At 43.7% G+C, this 15,596-nt stretch overlaps 1 protein-coding gene across 9 annotated transcripts in view; it reads left to right on the forward strand.

Moving 5' to 3' along the window:
* The window catches only part of SCHIP1 (schwannomin interacting protein 1), a 125,603-nt gene that overhangs the window by 76,039 nt on the left and 33,968 nt on the right, over nucleotides 1-15,596 (forward strand). The window contains exon 1 of one of the 9 annotated variants that reach the window (XM_073803855.1): nucleotides 6,087-6,490. The exons of 7 other annotated variants lie outside the window; for them this stretch is intronic. In XM_073803855.1, the coding sequence (XP_073659956.1) occupies nucleotides 6,413-6,490 (78 nt within the window). In that variant the 5' untranslated portion in view covers nucleotides 6,087-6,412. Of the gene's footprint in view, nucleotides 1-6,086; nucleotides 6,491-15,596 lie in introns of those variants that run through there. One more of the 9 variants, XM_073803857.1, reaches the window with a different exon arrangement.

Below are 15,596 nucleotides of genomic sequence, written 5' to 3' on the forward strand. Positions count from 1 at the left end.
ACCTCCATTTTCCAGTCTTGGGAGGAAGCCAGTCTCTTCAGGAAAGAGCCTTGCCCACAGCTTCAGGCCTGGCAGCCTTCGAGAGGCCAGACTCTTCTAAACGATCTCTGATAGAAAGCTTTGAAATATCATTAACTTGAAAGTACACGCTTAGGTCAAAGGGTCCATTTTGCTTAAAAACTCCCGAATATTTTCTCCTCTCTCCCTGCAGTTAATTTTGGAGATTGATGTGAATGGAAAGCCAGTGACACGCTTTTATCCCTTTCTTTCCATTGCTTAAGTTCCCTTATCACCACCCCAGATATAAACCACACCCTCACGTTCTTAGCTACCATAGGAATGGAGGAGAAAGAAAGTAAAATGGTACGTGAATGACTCTCGTCCTTTTCCTCCCTTGGGAGCATAAAGAAACTCTTCTTCAAATACACACCTGGTCTTGAAAAAGCAGAGGAGAAATCTTTGACGCTTCCGCATTTTCTTTAGGATAAATTTCCAACCCCTTTGTATGGCAGTCAAGGCCTAACCATGATCAGAACCCTGGGCAGAAACACTCCTCCCTCCAAGCCCTATACTCCTGCCCCCAAATTGCCATCAGTCCTTTTTCTTTGCTGTGATGCCTCAGCCTACAAAGTCTGCCACACACACACCTGCTTCTACCTGTTGCAAGCTGATGTACTCTGAGGCTCAAATGTCACCTCCTTCAGGAAGCTTTCTCCTTCTCAGTGCATTTTGCTTTTACTTCTGTTAGAACCCATTTACAGCTAGTGACATATAAGTCTGTCTCCCCCATTAGACAACAGGCTTCTTGAGAACAAAGACCTGATTTTCATTTCCTGCCCTGCAAACGGAGTATGTGTTCAATAAACGTGTGTTGGACTGAATCGCATCTTCTGCAGTTGGTGCTGTTCCGAGTCCCCAGGACGAGGATTTTGCATCAAAATACCAGAGAGAAGCTCAGATCTGTGCACTGCAACGGGGAGTTGGGGAAGCTGATCCTGGTATTCCTTATAGCTGGCTTACGAGCCTCTTGCCCAGTTGCCAGCAACCCATCTGCCGAGATGGGAGACACAGTGCAAAGAAGAAAATGAAAGAGACAGACACCCCCGCTTCCCAGAGACAATGCATTAAGAACACACCTCCATACCTACCTCTCCTTCACCAAGAGAATGTTTCCAAGGTGAACCTCATGGTCCATCCCCAAGTGCTTTTTCAAAATACCTGTGGTCAGTTGAGGCAAATACTCATCCTCAAGCCACCTTTCTTAATATATTGAATTTTGCAAAGTTTTCAGAAATCTTTTTACCATATAGAGGGATAATTTTACTGGCTCCTGAAACACCAAATACCTCTTGGACAAAATGTTTCAGCCCAACTGAAGTGTCATACCCAGCACATAAAATAAAAGATGTCCTATATTGGTCTCAAATGATAAAACTAGGGGTTACCTCAGTTTAAATAGTACATTAAAAATTCTTGCTGGAGAAAGTAGTAAACAGCCCTTCATGCCCAGATTCTAGTGGGTTATTTCATGGTTAACAAAAGAAAGGAAATATAGTCTGTCCCTGTTGACACCAGGGCAAGGGAGGGCTCATTTCCCAAGTCCCTCTTCCTGTGAATGAGAAAACAAGGTATCAAATTTGACTGCATTTAAGATTCCACTCAATTTAAGCCTGGTTTCATCCAGAGCAGGGAAAAAATATATTGACCTAATGGAGAGGGGGATTTCAAAGCATTTAGTGCACTGTTTGATACAGGCTTTTAAATATAAGTTCAATGAAAAATAAATAAATAAAGTTAAAGTCCAATGAAGTTATTTTTCCATCTTGTTCTATAGATTTTTATTTGATTGGGAAATTTTTTTCCCCATAGTTAAGTGCTGAAGAATTCTTTGTTTTCATTGTTTTGCCTGGTTGGGGTATAGTTGTGTTTTGCCTTGTTGAGATACAGTGTGTTTGTCTGAGGAGAGAGTAACATATCCATCACCTTAAAAATTAAGAAAATAGTTCTGGATGTAAACTCGTCTGCACTTGTTTTTAGGCTGTATATCTGAAAATCTAATGTTGTATATTTTTTACCACAAAAGGAGCACAGTGATAGGTGCCCAAATGCGGGGGGGAAATCATCTTAACAGGATTTCAGCATGGGCCTGATCTGAAATAGAAATTTAGCACAAGCACATCATTCCTATTTAAAGTAGCACTGGGGGCCTCAAACATCACGTTTTAGACATCAAGCGATTTTAAGAAATAAATGTGCATATGCATATTTTAAGCCAAAAGTCTAGTATTTTCTCTTGGAAAGGGGCTGGGGATAGAGGAGGGGAAGGAAATGGAAACATCACTATGATATATATCAGCGCATGCATGATTTTTGGAGAGTAGAGACCCCACCTTCGCACACACACACACGCGCACACACACACGATCGTAAACTAAGATTTCACATGCAGAAGCTCGACATCCATAGCGCCGTATTCTATTACTTATTTCTATTCTCTATACCAAGGGAAAATTGGAAATCTTGGTGTACTTAGTATTCCCCTGGGCACTATCTAGAAGCATCAGAAATTACCAAGCTTCCTGAAATAGAAAGTACTTTGACAAAATTGCTTGAATTCAGAAGAAAACAGCCATCCGAAGGCCTAGTGACAATCAGCGTAGGAGAGCCATTAAGGGGGAAAGAATGCTAAGAACACAGAAAAACATAATGAGGGCATTAATCCTGGTCTCCCTCGGAAGCCGTGCCGCCGTCATCCAAGCGACTGCAGTTGAGTCTCTTGTACTCAGGTCTTCAGCTGGGCAGAAAGCTTCATGTCTGTGGTCCTCAGTTTTTCTGATGTGGGTCAACGACTGGCACTCTGTCTCCTCCCAACACTTTCACCTCCTCCACTCCATGCTCCCAATGCCATTAGTTTAACTTTTGAAACCTACACTGAAAAGTCCATTGCAAAATTGCACGCATATGTTCGTGGTTTATCTAGCTATCGGTATACCTTAATTGAAAAGCAAAGCAAATTTAGACGAACATTGCACCGAAGAAAATAGTTTATTTGAAAAGAGGTTATAAGTCAGGTGTCAGTTTGTATAGCGCATGGAATTTGGATATTAAGGTGGAAGGAAAGGCGGTAGGATGCTGAAGGGTTAATCAGGATGAAATAGTTTCCATCAATAGGAATAGGAAAATCTTTTGACAATGCATAAGTGATTTCCCAGTAATGCGGTCGGTGTTCTCACAGTCAATAATTTCCACCAGTGACCGATAATGATCATTTAAAAGCATTAGCTCACGTGAGCAATGCACCTTGCAGTTCAGATCAGGGCTTGACAGGAAACTGAAGCTCTCTGTTCTAGTCCTTGAATTTCAGGGCAGGGGGGTGAGCAGAGGCCCTTTCAACCTCAGGGACTGTAAGTGGCTCTGTGTACATTTTCTAAGGGGAAGCATTAGTATCTGGGCCCATGTTTTGCCAGCACAGTTCATTTTAGAGAGGGCAGCAGCAGAGGAAGGAACCAGGAAGAATTCTCTGTAGGAAAGACATGAGTGACTGTTATCCCCTTGTTTGTGCGTAGCTACTACAAAACCACCAAACGTTATGTTCAGCTCAAGCCTTTTGAGGTCGTGTTTTGTTTTGTTTTTTCCTTTCCTGCATTCATTTGGACCTCTTGGAAGTGAAATTAATTACAGCGTTGATCCCAGGCATCTAAAGTCAAGATGTTGCCACCATGCCTAGAAATATGATCTAAAATAATATAATCTCTTATAATGAATGTTTTCAAGGTCTAGAGCTGTGCTTCTAAAATTTAAAGCACACTCAAAAACTCCTAGCGCTCTTTTAAAAGTGCCTTTTTTGATTCAGTAGGTCTGGGGTGAGAGCTGAGCATTTGCACTTGCAGTCCGCTCCCAGGTGATGTGGATGCTCTGGTCGGAGGACACACTTTGAGTAGCAAAGCTCTAGAAAACATCGAAGATCAGTTCACATGTCAGGAAAACAGCAGGTATTTTAAGCCGGCATAAGCCATCCAGATAGCGGTGGTACAGCTCCTTCTGGAAAGGGTCTGGACTACAAGTCTATGTGCTGAGCGCTTCTTTAGGGAGGGTGCAAAAAAAATTCATCACCACTGGGGACCAACTTTCAAGAGGACATGATTTATCACTTGTCTCTAGATAGTACTTATGAGAGAATCACTTATGCCAAGAAAAGATGTAGGGGGTAGAGGAGGGGAACGATCTTTAGTACTTTCTTAGTACTAATCCTTGCTGCTGTTATATGGCTGGAGAATTTCCATCTTTTTGAGGTTTTGAGGTGCCCTTCTCCAAAAGGTAATATATTATTAATGTATATGCATATGCATATGTATGTGGTCAGTGTATTATTGGTGTATGTAAATTAATTTGAATATGTATATACATCGTTAATAGTGAGGGTTCAGTCATTTTAACTATATATTTAAGGCCACCCTGTTAAAATTAAAGTCAAAAGGTGTCAGTAATTAGGCTTATAGTTTTATGTACTTTACTAAGTCTTGTACTCTCTAAGTTTTCATTGGGAATTCCCTGGCGGTCCAGTGGTTAGGACTCAGCGCTTTCACTGCGGTGGCCTGGGTTCAATCCCTGGTCGGGGAACTAAGATCTTGCAAGCCGCGTGGCACAGCCAAATAAATTAATAAATTTTTATAGCTGCATCCATGTTAGCTCTTGATTATAGACTGCTAAGTGGGCTAGGATGCTAACCTAGGTAAGAGACTGAAATCACTGAACTTCACGGTAGGCCCCCTTCTTCAACCTGAGCAGACCCATGTTTACCTTCTAAATGTATGTGGTTTCCACAGAAGATTTCGGTTGAAAAGCACTCATATGAACTATTAATGTTTCCTTCTGTGGACAACGTTCCAAGGACAAGGGAGCTCTCTGCTAGAGAGAAGCCCTTCCCAAAAGCAAGTGTGGCTCGGGAGATACAACTTCCGTCAAACTGTCTGACAAAGGTACAAGATATTCTCTTGGGAACTGAGGTGGAGGATGAGGGTGGGTGGAGTTAAAGGGGTGTTTGGGTATGGGTCATGGGTTGCAGGGAAAATATTTGCTTTAAGGAAGTAGGGCTACTACAGTGAGACACCTTGATGCTACAAGTCTACCACGAATTGAATTTTTTTTAATTTGTGGAGAGGGAGGGTAGACAAGTGAATGTGAGCATGTCAGCAAAGGTTCAGATGCCAAGCGCTATCCTGAACAGCACTTTTGCTTTAGAATTCTGTCCTTAACAGCATTGAGGTTGGTCAGGAGTTCACACTGGAAGAAGCATTGACTGGTACATTTGCTGCTTCCTGTCTAAGCATGTCAGACTATAAGACTGTGCTGCTGAACAGATCCTTGGCCTTTGAATTCTTCTTTGGCCCATTTCTCCGGCACACAGTAACTTCTAAAAAATACTGGATATAAGTTTTAGTTTGTGGCAGTAGTAATTCGATAACAAGGAGTGTGTGTTTGTGTGTGCCCTTCTGTTTATCTGCTTCTTGCATCAAAACATCCTCCAGCTGTGGGCCTTTTCCTTCTCTGTATGTAAAGCCAGTAAACAAAACCAAAAGCCATGGGAAAAGGGTAAAGAGAGCGGCAGAAAGGAACGTCCTCTTTTGTGAAAAAGGCTGCCACTGGCTTTTAAAGAAAAGTTGATGAATCTTCTTCTCTTGCCTATATTAATAGAACAAAGCAGCGATCCTGGAACAGAAATGAATTTGGAAATGTGTTGGAAATGAATTTCATTCTTGTGCTGGGGTTTCTCCCTGAAGGTGAGACTTTTACATCTGATTTTAAGGAACGATTGGTTATGGGAAAAAGGAAAAAAAAGGCAAGCATCTGTCTTACAGGTTAACTTTTAAATTATACTGTTTGGTTTTGGCACGGAAGACCCGGCTTTTAACTCACCAGTGAAGTCTGCGAGGCTGGGCTTTGCATCTATTTTTATCCCATACACTCTACCCCTGGTTCAGTAAAAGGTTGCTGGGTTCCTTACAGAACTCCTATCCACATTCAGTCCTGAAGCGGGGAGTTGGGGAGTTGAATCAGCTTTTCCTCGACTTGGGGTAGAAAAGGTGCTGGGGAGAGGAATCCAGGCAGGATCATCCAGGGTAAGGTGACGGCAGACGTGGGAAGACTGGACTCAACCAGCTGAGTGTCAGGGCAGAGTTAGTCTCGGAGAACAGCAGCTGCCCCCGTGCTGGAGCGCAGGACAGACTGGGGAGGCCAGGTGGGGCGGTGTCTCTGAGAGAGAGGGGGGCAAGGTTACATACAGCCGGACACAGACTCTTAGCCGGCTCTCCATGTCAGCATGAGCGGTAACCAGGGTCCTGGGCAACTGCACGTCAGCCTATCAGAATTCATGGGAGGTTATTTCTTAAGTGAAATTCTAAAGAGTTAAAGGATGAATTTGGACAGTGATGGAATGGATGACATCATCAGTCAAGAATCCCCATTGGACATGGAGGGGGATTATAAAAAGGTAAGGGGGGAGAGCTCTTTTGTTTGTAAACAATCGGACCATTTTTCTAACTGGGAGAAAGATCACCCTTGAGGAGTGGCCAAATTCCACACTCAGTGGCCATTGCCACAATCTATTCAGGAAGGCTAAATGCTCAGAATCGAATGCATTAAGCTGGGAGAGTTCTTCTTTCTGTGTTTCCCAGTTTGTATTCATTAATATATTATAGCAGTAACTGGAATACACATGTTGTTTTTCTGAAGTTGAAAAACATTCTATTATGCATATAGTTTCTAGGCAGGCTTTTTATGTGAAGGAATAATTTTTTAAATTACTGACATGTTGACAGTTCACCTGCAAGAAATAATTACTAGCATGTGTAATCTATCTTTCTGAGTTTGGCTTTTTTAAACAATGAAAAATATAAAGTTTTACTAAGAGAAGTGGTTTTAAAAAAAAAACTGATACAGTATCTGCTAATTCTTTGCTTGCCTTTTCTTTTGAAAGTCAGTAAATATATTTTTGGTATGTTTTTTTATGGTAATTGTCTGGTAATAACAGCCCCAAGTAAAAATAGCTTTAGTTATATGGGTGAGGTAAGGAAATTAAAACTACAAGCATATGCTTGCCTGTCCACAGAAGGCTAAACACTATGTCCTTCCCCCTTATTATTTCCCATAAGTCAAGTGTAGGTCACAACACAGCCCAGTATGAAGAATCAGGGACCTTCCATCATGGACCTGGAAAGAAAGACCTGTTTTCCCTCAAAGGCAAATATCCTAAAACAGTAAAACTTGCTCCTAAATTTTTAATTTGATCAAATACGTCACTAACTTTTTTCCCCTAGATTGAGATAGAAGCTTCTGTCTTAATAGATCTTTATGTATAATAATGTAAAATATAGTAATTTAAATCTTACGTACATAACTGTGTGTGAGTATGAGGCCTGTTTTAAGGACATACTTTATTTCTTAGAGCAGTTCACAGTAGTTTATGTTATTTCTCCAGGAGCTGAAACTTAAATAGGTTTAAATGACCTGCCTTGTTGATCTGTGTGTTTTTTGTCCTTTTTGTCCTGTGTGTTTTGTGATCCCCAAGAAGGAAGTGAGGGCCCAAGGGGATAAGTGCTCATAGAGTCTTGAAACCCTGACACCTCTCCGATGTCCCCTCTTGCCGGAAGTGGGTGTGCAAAAGATACTTGGGACACTCAGCAATCAGAGTCGGGCACTTACCCAACCCAATAGAACAAGTGCACAGTTCTCATATTGCCTCTATTTTCAGTTCCAAAGGACTAGTCACGGTTTTCTTTGTCACAGCGTTTCTCAGCTAGGAACGTGTAGGTCAGTTTGCACTTAGGAAAATGAAAGACATACCACTGCTAATGCAATAACAATAAAGTAATGACCACTGTAGTTTTATCCAACGTAGAAACAGAGAGCCCAGATGCCTGGAATGACCGAGCCATGGTATGCAGGCAACCTGATACAGCGTTGACTAAAGTGACAAACATGTAAGGCTCAAGTAGCTTTAAAACATCAACAACAACAAAACAGAGTTGAATTGTATAACCCTTAATCTCACTAAGGCAGTAGAACACCGCATGTGACTTCAAGAGAAATAGTATCTGAGAGGTTAGTACAAAAGACCACTAGATGAAACTTTTAGATGCAGAGGATGCCCAGAGATCAGTATATATTGTTGTGGACCCTAAACATGGAAGTCGTTCTGTTATCATTTCAGCTTTTAACTATTTTTCTCAGGCAAAGTGCTTTCAAATGTATGCATATCATGATAACTACAAAGGCTTCCTTTTTAAAAAAACCACTACTGATCATTTCATTAAGAACTTCTAGTGAAACAGGGCAACATATGCTTTCTTTAAAATACAAAGGATAGAAAATAATTAGCTAATATAAAAATCACTTTTCCTAATTAGAATCTTTCTTTTCTAAGTTTTTTTTCTCTGTTTGGTTTTTGCTGTTTGGCTGACTAACTAGAAAATTAAATTAGATGCCATAAAGCAGTGGTCTGTAGGGTTTTTTCACCTTGTATTCATCAGTAAAATGTTTTTGAGCCCAAGCCTTTAATATACATATATTCTATTCATAAATTACACATATATACCACTGTAAAAATACATCTTTTATGTATAAAACATATACAGTCGTCCCTTGGTATCCACAGGGGATTGGTTCCAGGATCTCCACAGATACCAAAATCCCAGGATACTCAAGTCCCTTTTATGAAATGGCACGGTATTTGCATATAACTCACACACATCCTCCTGTACACTTTAAATCATCTTTAGATTAGTTATAGTACCTAATACAGTGTAAATGCTATGCTATGTAAATAGTTGCTGAGTACATGGCAAATTCATGTCTTGCTTTTTGGAACTTTCTGGCATTTTCCCAAATATTTTTGATCTCTGGTTGGTTAAATCTGCAGATGCAGAACCCAGAGACATGGAGGGCTGACCGTATACAAATAGATCTTTTTAAGAATAAGATGTTTAAAACGTAAATAAAAATAAAAGTTTTAATAATTTCTTCTTTCATCTCCTGTCACTCTGAGGTCAGTTGTCCAAAACACTTGGAAAATCGGTATATCCCTGCCTGGGTACAGTAGAATTTTTTATACCAGTTGCACTGATAAATACCGCATGTATATAGGGATTATTTTACAAGGTTGTTTCAAAGTCAGGCAAACAGCCTTCAGGGGAAAGGTCACTTTATGATGACTAAAATTAGATTCCACCCAGGCAAAGGAAGGAAAAGAGCACACATATGTTCCAGTTCCTTGGGGAAGGTCCTGATGTTTCATTAAGGACCTCTGGTTTGTTCAGTAATAGTAGTAAGACTGTTCTCAACAGAAAGCACATCTTAGTGTCTAGGAAGGAAAGCCTGCACCTTGGCAGAATCCTAGGTGTGAAAGTCCGGTCTATCACGGCCCTGCCTTTCTCTGAGCAGCCTCTGACCCGCTGGGTCCCACAGCCCATTGTCTCGAGGACACAGAGGCACATAGCCTGCCAGTCGATGTCCTGATCCCGTCAGCCGTTACTCACCAAGAGCCTTCCTGTGTCCCTGGCATTGTGTGCGGGGCCAGCATCCCGAAAGGGAGGCTGGGCTTTCCCTCAAGGAGCTCACAGTCCAAATGGGGAGGCGTACAAACAAATAAGCTGCCGTGGAATTGATGCCACCTGGAAGGATGTGGACCTTCAGATGGTCAGTGTGGACCTAGAAAACGCACAGCCTGCACCATCTCAGGGCTGGGGATAGATCCAAATTATACCCGTGGAGAGAGAGAGGAAATCAAGAAAATGTAACATGAAGCACGGTAGAGGACTGGCTCCCACTTTGTCCCAGAGCAGAGCAAACACCGGCAGGCTGGCCTTACCTTCTGTCCCCAGGCCACTCCTGGCAGAAGGAGCTGCGGGCAGGGCCGTGTGTGGTCGGAGGATGGGCAAGACGACTTTGCCTGGCTTTGTTTCTCCGGGGTGCTGTCTCTGGTGTGGTGCATCCAATTATGGTGAAAGATTAGGGAGGAGCCCGTGAACAAATTAAAAGGCTGGAAGGAACAATATTTAAAGTGAAGCCACAGCTGCGCCTCATGTTTTTTTAAAAAGGTGAATGGAAATGACTGCTTGAGATAAACTGTAATAAACAGGAACGCAGAATGCCAGCTGCCATTCCAGACAAGAGCTCTGCCCTCCCCACACAATTACTGAGGAAAAGCAGCCGTCGACCTCCATGAACCCTCCCGTCTTCCTGTCTGGAAGGGCTGAATATGCTTGAGGAACCCCGTTAAGTTACTGAACCCCGGAGCCCAGCCCTACCTCAGCCCCCCGGGACAGTCTCTTCCACTTTCTGGGCTAGGGTCTCCTTTTCTTTCAAGGGAGGAACGGGCCCGGTTGGTTTTAGGTCTTGTAAATATGAAGGCTCGTAACTCCTAGTTCAGGCTTCTTTGCATCGTATCACCCTGTTGGCGCACCTCGGTAAGCCAGCGTGGTAGGGAGTGGTTTCTTTCAGATAACGAGATTTTCCAGATACATGATATGTGAATTATACCTCAATTTAAAAAATAAACACACACACATTTTGGGCGGAGGGTACGGTTTATTTTTTAATTGAGATATAATTCACATACCATAAGATTGACATGTCCAAATGTATGGTTTGATGGTTTTTAGTATTTCATAAGGTTCTACAAACCACTAGTATCTAATTCCAGGATATTTGCATCAGCACCCCCCAGGAAAAGCCTGTCCCCATTAGCAATTACTCCTAATTCCCACCTCCCCACCACAATCATCAGTGTACTCTCTGTCTTTCTGGATTTGTCTGTTCTGGACATTTCTGGATCTCTTTTATCCTTTTCTCCACTCTTCTCAGCAGGTTACCCCACCCCTACCTTTAATATTAGCAACAAGACCATTTAATGACTTTCTCTCTGGATCAGACACTGTGCCAAGTACTTTCTATATAGTATTTCATTTAATCCTTTTTATTATTATTATTATTTTAATTTATTTATTTTTTATGGTACGCGGGCCTCTCATGTTGCGGAGCACAGGCTCCGGATGCACAGGCTCAGCGGCCATGGCTCACGGACCCAGCCGCTCCGCGGCATGTGGGATCTTCCCGGACCGGGGCAGGAACCCGTGTCCCCTGCATCGGCAGGCGGACTCTCAACCACTGCGCCACCAGGGAAGCCCCTCATTTAATCCTTAATACAACCTAAAAAATAAGGTATCTTTATCCCTTTTTTCAGAAAAAGACACTGGGGCTTAAAGTGTTTCCGTAACTTGCAGTAGTAAGTGTCAGAGTGAAGAGGTTAACTTGGGTCTTCTTGGTCCCGATTGCCCTGCGCCGGGCTCCTGCTCTCCCTCCTGGTCACACACCTGTGTTCGGCTACCCCAGATCCTCAGCCCACCTTGACATGGGAGGCGGGGGACACCAGCTTCCTGGTGGTTGCTTGTGGTTTGGCTGTTGCATAACCTTGCAGTAGGTGTTTTGGACTGTTGTGTTCTGACAGTGATACTGAATGACTGAGGTGGTTTTACAGACTTGTAAAATGGCACCTGTTAAAAATAGAGTCCCCAGATAACACTGTCCTGTGTTAAAAGTAGTCTCTGAAGGCAATCATTTGAGAACCCGGGAGAGCTCAAGATGCACCCGGCAGTTCATGTTTTGGATATGCTGCTCAGAGGTGAGGAAAATTTTCAACTGTGTCCCTTTAGGATTTGACATTGAAACACTCCCACTACATAAGTCATCCTTGTAGATTGCACCCTGGGCTCCTTTACTTCCACCAGAGTTCCCATGCAGCCGGAAATGGCTACTGAACTTCAACCCTAGGGGTTTGTTAAATACTTTTGCTCCAGTCCTTAACAATTAGGTGTTCAAGTGTTAGGGACTCTGCAGGACAGCACTTTTTTTTTTTTTAAAGAAGATGTTGGGGGTAGGAATTTATTAATTTATTTTATTTATTTTTGGCTGTGTTGGGTCTTCGTTTCTGTGCGAGGGCTTTCTCTAGTTGTTACGAGCGGGGGCCACTCTTCATCGCGGTGCGCGGGCCTCTCACTATCACAGCCTCTCTTGTTGCGGAGCACAGGCTCCAGACGCGCAGGCTCAGTAGTTGTGGCTCATGGGCCTAGTTGCTCCGCGGCACGTGGGATCCTCCCAGACTAGGGCTCGAACCCATGTCCCCTGCATCGGCAGGCGGACCCCCAACCACTGCGCCACCAGGGAAGCCCAGGACGGCACTTCTGTCTGCCTGCTCATGTTTATCTCCTCTCCCTATAGCGTGAGGAGAAGGAATGCAGTCGATAGGCCAAACCATCCTCAGGGTTAACTAATTGTAAACAAACATCTCCATCCTCTGAACTGGCATCCCAACCCTTTTGATGCTGGCAAATCCTTAAGTAAAACAGATGTCAGAAGGCCCCTGGACCCTCCATGGATGCCCGTCCTGGACTTCAGGTATCTAAAGGCAGCTCTCCCATGAGTCTGATGCTGAGAAAGTCGAACCCAGGTCTCAACATTGCCCAACAGCCCGGCCTGACATCTAGTCCAGAGGACTTGTTTAGGTAGATGGGTGCGAGGATGCACAGATAAGAGATTTCAACAGCATTTCAGGAGACCTTTCTGGATTGTTTAGTGTAAGTATCTGAAATAGAAAATGTCAGAAAAACAAACTGAAAACAGAATAACCAGACTTACTATCCATTCAGTGATACAATGGAAAGATACTAGGTTATTTAACTTTCACTTCCACTAATAATTGAAAAGCTCTTCCCAGGAAGCTTGCGTCTTGAAGTAAGATGCAAGAACTTGAAATAACCTGCACAGAGCAAGTATTTATGCCGTTGACATTCAAAAGCATACAATCCATATTTTTACAGAATGCTGTTTTCGTATTTTGATCTTGCGATAAACCCATAGTGAGAAAATAATTAGAAAGGACTATCAGTATATTTGGGTTTTCTTTTATTTTTTGTTTTAAAGAAAATTAATAAAATTTGCCTGATTAACGAATAAGTTCTGTCCTTCTGATTCCTAACGTTTAAAAGCCTCAGAGTCCTCCACACTAGAATGCTGCCTATAAATTTAGAGTAAAACTTTCTTTCTTAAGCCGAGGAGAGAAATAAGAGTGACTATTATTTTACTAAAGGAAGAGTTCTTTTCCACCGGGAGCTCCAGAATCCCAGTTGCGTTCCGTGGTGGATGCCGCTAATGGCAATGATGCCAGATATCACTAGGCAATAGATTGCGCTGAAGCAACAGGATCATTAATTGCTTCGAAACAGGCATCCTGGCAAGGCCTTTGGCAGAGGCCAGACGGCTGCAAATGCAATGCACCTGGATCCAGAGTCTGGCCATTCCCCAGGCAACAGATCTGTGCTCAATTAAAGAAGAAGCAACTCTGTGTTGCATGTAGCTCCTCGATCTGGTCAGGTGTTTAAAGCCATGGTTCTCGGGATGTTTGAGCCAGCAGCATCTGGGCACTTGTTAGAAATGCACTTTCTCAGCCCCACCTCAGAGCTTCTGAATCAGAAAAATAGTCTCTGGTTTTGCAAGCCTTCCAGGTGATTCTCATGCATAATCAAGTTTGAGCACTACTGGCTTCAAGAAATTTGTGACCAGAGAGAGAGGGGGCCACGTTGTGCGTGTACCCACCCAAGCGATTCTCCACTTGGCACACCGATGGCACAGCAACCTCCCTGCATCCAGAGTTTCTTCCTGGGCCTTGGGGGACCAGGGTATCATTCATCAGCTTCTAGAATAATGCAGCACCCAGCCCTTAGGAAGTTTTTTCTCAATGGTACATTGCTTTCCTTTTTCCCATTGGTTTTCATTGCTTTAACAGACAGGAGGCCCGTGTGGGACACCCAGGTAGAAGATGGAGAAAGAAAATTCAAGGCCTGGAGGCTTCTGCAACTTAGAGAAACTTCTTGTGAAATAGCTAACCCCTCGCAACTTCTGGGGCTTGTTAGAAATGCAGGATCTCGGGCCCAGCCCCTGAATCAGAATCTGCATTTTAATCAGATCCCCAGGGGATTTGTATGCACCCTGAAGTGTAAGAAGCACTGACAGAGGTAACAGCTTTAGCAAGGCAGAGAGGAGGCTGCTAGAAGTGGTATCTTCCTGGATTTGTAGTGAATTGTACTGAGGCAGCATTATAAAATAAGCACACCCAATGATATAACAAGCTATTTCAGTTCCCATGGTGCCCAGGTAAAAGTAAGAAACCGTGGAGCTGGGAAGGAGGCGAAGATCAATCCAGGGAAGAGATGGAAGACAGGAAACCTGGGGGGAAACATTTTCCTTTCTCCCACTTCCCTTCCCCACAACTGAATCCCATCCAGGACCTGGTTGTCCCTGCTTCCAAGCTTAACATCTGCTTTTGTTCCTAGAGCACTGCTGTGCCATTTGCATCAACTGCGCCCCCTGACTCTCTAAGCCAAGCTTCCTTAAATATCTTCCTCCTTTGGGAAGTTTAAGGAACCCCTTCCTCTGGGTCAGACAGGCCCTCTCCTTTCCAGCTATCTGGAATCAGCATCTGTGCAGGACCCACTGCTGGCAGTGTCCTGAGCAGCAGCTGGCTTTCAGTTTAGGCTCGGGATGTTATGTTCTAAAGTGTGTTTCTGAGAACCTCAGTGGGCCCGCAGCTGCCCCCAAGAACATGCAGTTTGCCAATTAAATTTTAGAAATGCACAAGACACACAGTCTTCTGCTTATACATTTATAAGACCGGCATGTGAAAGACTAGGTGGCCCCTGCTTCAGAGACACAAGGATGCTTCGAGCAAGGTGAACGGGGCGCCAGAGGGACGAAGGCAGGACCCAAGGAGGGGCTCGGGTAACCGGTGTGTAAGGGCCGGGTGCAGCTGTGTCCCGAAGAAAGTATGGAAAGGACTCGGGGATGGACCAGATTTGGAGATAGCCGATATTTACCCAAGCAGAATATTAGCTTGGGCCGTTTGCTTTTTCTTTCTTTTACCAAATCCCCCTTCTTTCTTCTCGTCGACTTTGGGGAATTGCAGCAGAACGGTGGCACAATGGGAAAGGCTGAGCACCGGCGTTCGGGGTCTGAAAGGGCTCATGGTCTGTGTTCTGAGATCTTGGCTCACAGGATGCCCTCAAAAGCCATCGTGAGCCTTATCTGCCCAGGCACAGGGGGTGGCAGCAGGGAATTCGTCGACAGGCAAGGACAAAGCACTGCCCGTGGCTGGTCAGTGGTGAGTTTGTGAGCACATTTTCACTCTTGATAATGGTCTCGATAGTCTTTCTGTCTCACAGTGATGAGCCGTTCCTCCTCAGGTGCCGTCTTGCTTTTTGCCTGCAATATCCATTTTAGACGTTTCACTTTTGTTTTATGACAGTATTTCCCAAGGCCATTTTAGGAGGGGACATGGCTCTGCTTGCCATAAACACACTTGGCGAGTGTAGTTTTGAGTCCGCTTCTCCCTTTTCCTGTGCACTTCACTGTTTCTCGCCCTGGGGCATGTTTGGACTTTGGGGGTTTGGAGGACATAATTGCCCTGCAGGTGTAATTCCTTAGAGAACAAAAAAAGTTTGAAACTACACATACATACACACACACACACACACACACACACACACACA

The sequence above is a fragment of the Tursiops truncatus genome, chromosome 4 (genome assembly GCF_011762595.2).
Source record: "Tursiops truncatus isolate mTurTru1 chromosome 4, mTurTru1.mat.Y, whole genome shotgun sequence".
Taxonomy (NCBI): Eukaryota; Metazoa; Chordata; class Mammalia; order Artiodactyla; family Delphinidae; genus Tursiops; species Tursiops truncatus.